The sequence below is a fragment of the Rosa chinensis genome, chromosome 5 (assembly GCF_002994745.2).
Source record: "Rosa chinensis cultivar Old Blush chromosome 5, RchiOBHm-V2, whole genome shotgun sequence".
Classification (NCBI taxonomy): Eukaryota; Viridiplantae; Streptophyta; class Magnoliopsida; order Rosales; family Rosaceae; genus Rosa; species Rosa chinensis.
This window is the reverse complement of record NC_037092.1, coordinates 5802208-5805651: the sequence shown is the minus strand read 5'-3', so window position 1 is coordinate 5805651 and position 3444 is coordinate 5802208. Positions and strand designations below refer to the sequence as shown.

Here is a 3444-nt window from a genome sequence, read left to right as displayed (position 1 = left end):
CTATATCCACTATTAGATATAATTAACTGCTAATTAATATTAATTCATAAGTAGCAGATCTTGCTGAGCTAATTCCCCCTGTAAACGTTGTTTCAAATGGGTTCAGTACTTACAGGCATGCAGGCTTTTCTCTTCTTCTACCTTCCATTATCTAAATGTCTGTGTCTACAAGAGACTACCCCAGCAGCTACGCTGCTTTTGCAGCCATACTGGTAATAAAAATAGTAAAAGCCAATCACTGATAAAGCAAATCTGGAACTGTAAGTTTCAAGTGATAATCCATTAAAAGCATTTGAAACCCAGTCACACACCACATGCACAAAAATTACCTAACCCATTGGCTTCATCTACTGTATGTTCTATACAGTTAAGCTTCATCTAATAGGCCTGTGTGATTGTGGCATTACTGAAAGAGAAGCTAACAACGGAGCTAGTTAGTACCACTGCGCGCTTTACTATTTGTGAAAAATAGAGTTTATTTATGTGGTTAGAGGAATGAGCTAATTGGCTTGCTCTTAAATTCTAAAGATTATTGTATCCTGTCTAATAATTAAGATTTTTTGAATGTCCTCTTATCGCATGATTGTCTCTAATAATTCAAGTTTGGGAGTCATTTCAGTCAATTCAAAAAAAAAAAAAAAAAAAAAAAAAATTCTGCATGCATACAGTTCTTGATCTACTTTTAAGTACAATGGCTCATCATAAACCCCTAGCTAATTAAGTAATTAACCCCAAGCAATTCACTTTGAGTTATTCAAATAATACAGATTAATTAGCTCATCAACTTTTGATCATATATAAAACAAAAGGCTAATAACATATCTGATACTTTGTTTTTCGCTTACAACATATGTGATAATTATGACCGCTATAATCTGTTTTCGGTTACAATCATCACTATACCCACATGACCAACTTCTGTATAGTCTATGACTCTATGCTTATTTGACAAAAAAAAATGACTCTATGCTTCATGAAGAAAACAAGACCCTTACTTTTACTTAATTATAACCACCTAGTAAAACCAATTTAGTACATAAACCCGATGAAACTGAACAGAGTTTCATCTCTTGTATACTAATTAAAGTGAACAAAAAAACAGACGACTAGTTGATTTGCGGTACTCTCTGGAGTTCTGAGGGAGCCATTGCATGCCGGAAAGTTTCACTGAGGAGGGCCGGCGGCAAAAGATCCGGCAATATCATCAGGCCACTGAGCTGAGTTCAGAGAAGGGCCTGCACCGCTGGTGGTGCTGGTGTTGTGCCCCATGGTGGTGGTCCACAGAGCGCTTTGACCAGCTGAGGCTGCAGCCGCAGAAGCAGAAACAGAAGCATGAGATTTGTTGATGAAGCTCTCAGGCCAATCAGTCATAGAACCACTTGGCCTGGCTGGTTGAAGCAACAGGCCTCGATGATCCTCAGATGGGTACGGAGGTGGAGGCTCCATGTTGCCCTTAAAAAGCTGGCTTTGCATCTGACGCTGGCCATAGGAAGAGATGGCATTGAAGCCATGAAGCAGTCCCAAATTTGAAGCACCACCACCTGATCCCAATTGACCAGAACCCCCAAGATGGTTGAGGCTTTGAGCAAAGGGCATAGATGTCAAATACCCAGTACCACCAGGATAGTACTGGGAGCCAGCCAGAGAGTTCAGGGCAGCTGGCCCTGTTGACATCATCAATGGCCTCTGCTGCAACTGGTGGTGGTCTTGTGGCTGCGGCTGCGGCTGAAGCACCGAGCGAGAGGAGGTGGCTGATGATGATGAGGACATGGTCTTGGCACGCTTGCCTTTCCGGCAACCCCCACCGACGGGGACGTTCCGGAGGGTCCCACCCTGTGTCCAGTACCTCCTGCACGCCTTGCAGAAGTAGCGGGGCTGGGACAGGCTGTAGTTGTTGTAGTAGCAGAACTTGGTGTTGAGGGACTCGCACCTTGGACACTTCTGAGGCTCATGGTGCTGCTGCTGCTGCGGTTGCTGTTGTCCCTGTTGCTGCTGCTGGTTCACCTTCCGTTCTTGGTTGTTCTGCTGCTGCTGGTCTCGCTCTCCCTGCATATTTGCTTAATCCTCAAGCTCTTATCTAAAATTTGACTACAGAACAAGAGACCGAATTGAAGATGTGATGATGGTGGGTTGGATGCCTTAGCATGCAGGAGGTTATAAGGATGAGGGAACGGGAGCGTTTCTAGCTTACGCTCTACTCAACAGGCTCAACGTGTCTATCACTGGCCCTTGAGAATCTGTACTACAAAGACAACCAAACCCAGTATTGCAAAACCAAGGGCGATTACGATGATATGATCTTATTTCAAGAGTTCAAGACTCTAATCTTGTTCATATATGACCACTCTTCTCTTTATATGAAGGCTCTTCTCTTTTCCTTCCACCTACCCCACACCACCACAAGAAAACCGAGGGGCCGTACGATCCAGTACTCATTAAGCCAGCATTAATAACCAAATAGAAACCAGAAAAGGATCAGTAAGGGTATAATATCTCCCTCAGAGATTAAGCAAAATCCAATTGGAGATACTTTGCAGTCTATCCCGGTCAACAATAAGGTGTCAAGAGAGTAAGAGATCAGAATCCGATTGACCTTACTTTTTGACAGAAGGAATTGATCGAGCTGTGCATGGAACCCAGGAAGCAGAGAGATAAAAAGGCCGGTCTCTGTTTATCTGTGGGAGAGAATTTAACAAAACCAGGGATAATTATAGCGAGGTTAATAATTATGGCGTTCGGATATGGCTGTGTTTAATAAGGGTCATTCCCATCTGTCAAAACCCAGCTCATGAAAAACCTCCCAGTCCATTTCATAATTCAGACTTCACCAGATAGACCAAACAGTAGTCGAGGACTTGGCCGTGCTTTTGATTCAGAGCAAATATCAACACATGGGAAATGAGAGAGAGATAGAGGGGAAGAGATAGCTTAGCTATTGGATTCAGAGGGTGGACCACGATGAATAAGAGAGGAGAGGCGGCGAGTCAGAGCTGAGCAGGCATGGCTATGTCGGTCGTCGTCTCTGGGATTTTGTCCGTGTCAGACCTCAACGCTATGCCTAGCTCTTTCTCTACAATGTTCAGAACTTCATATTCCTGAGTCTTCTTCTCACCGTCCTTTTTTTTCTTTTTTTTTCTTTTCCCTCAGATGTGTGTTTCAGTTGGGTTTCGTTCTCTCGCTGACATCATTTAGTCCATTTCGCCACATTATAAATTTGATTAAAAGACAATACTGTCCCCATTCATCAGAGCAAGTCGACCCGTTGAGCTTGACCGGTTAAGACTATTCACTTCTTTTTTTGCCTTGTATTTCCATTATTGAGGTTGGCAGGTCAGATACTGTTAACAAAATGTCAAGAATGGTCACTTACGAGGCAACAGTGGAAATACAAGGCAAAAAAGCAGTGAATAGTTTTGACCGGTCAAGCTCAACGGGTCGACTTGC

The 3444-nt window shown here is 43.2% G+C and overlaps 1 protein-coding gene across 1 annotated transcript; it reads right to left on the bottom strand.

The window, feature by feature from the left end:
- Positions 1-794: 794 nt before the first annotated feature.
- On the bottom strand, positions 795-3160 carry LOC112166466 (dof zinc finger protein DOF1.4). The gene has a single exon (XM_024303315.2). The coding sequence runs from the start codon at positions 2050-2052 to the stop codon at positions 1165-1167; it is 888 nt and encodes a 295-aa protein (XP_024159083.1). The 5' UTR covers positions 2053-3160; the 3' UTR covers positions 795-1164.
- Positions 3161-3444: the final 284 nt, after the last annotated feature.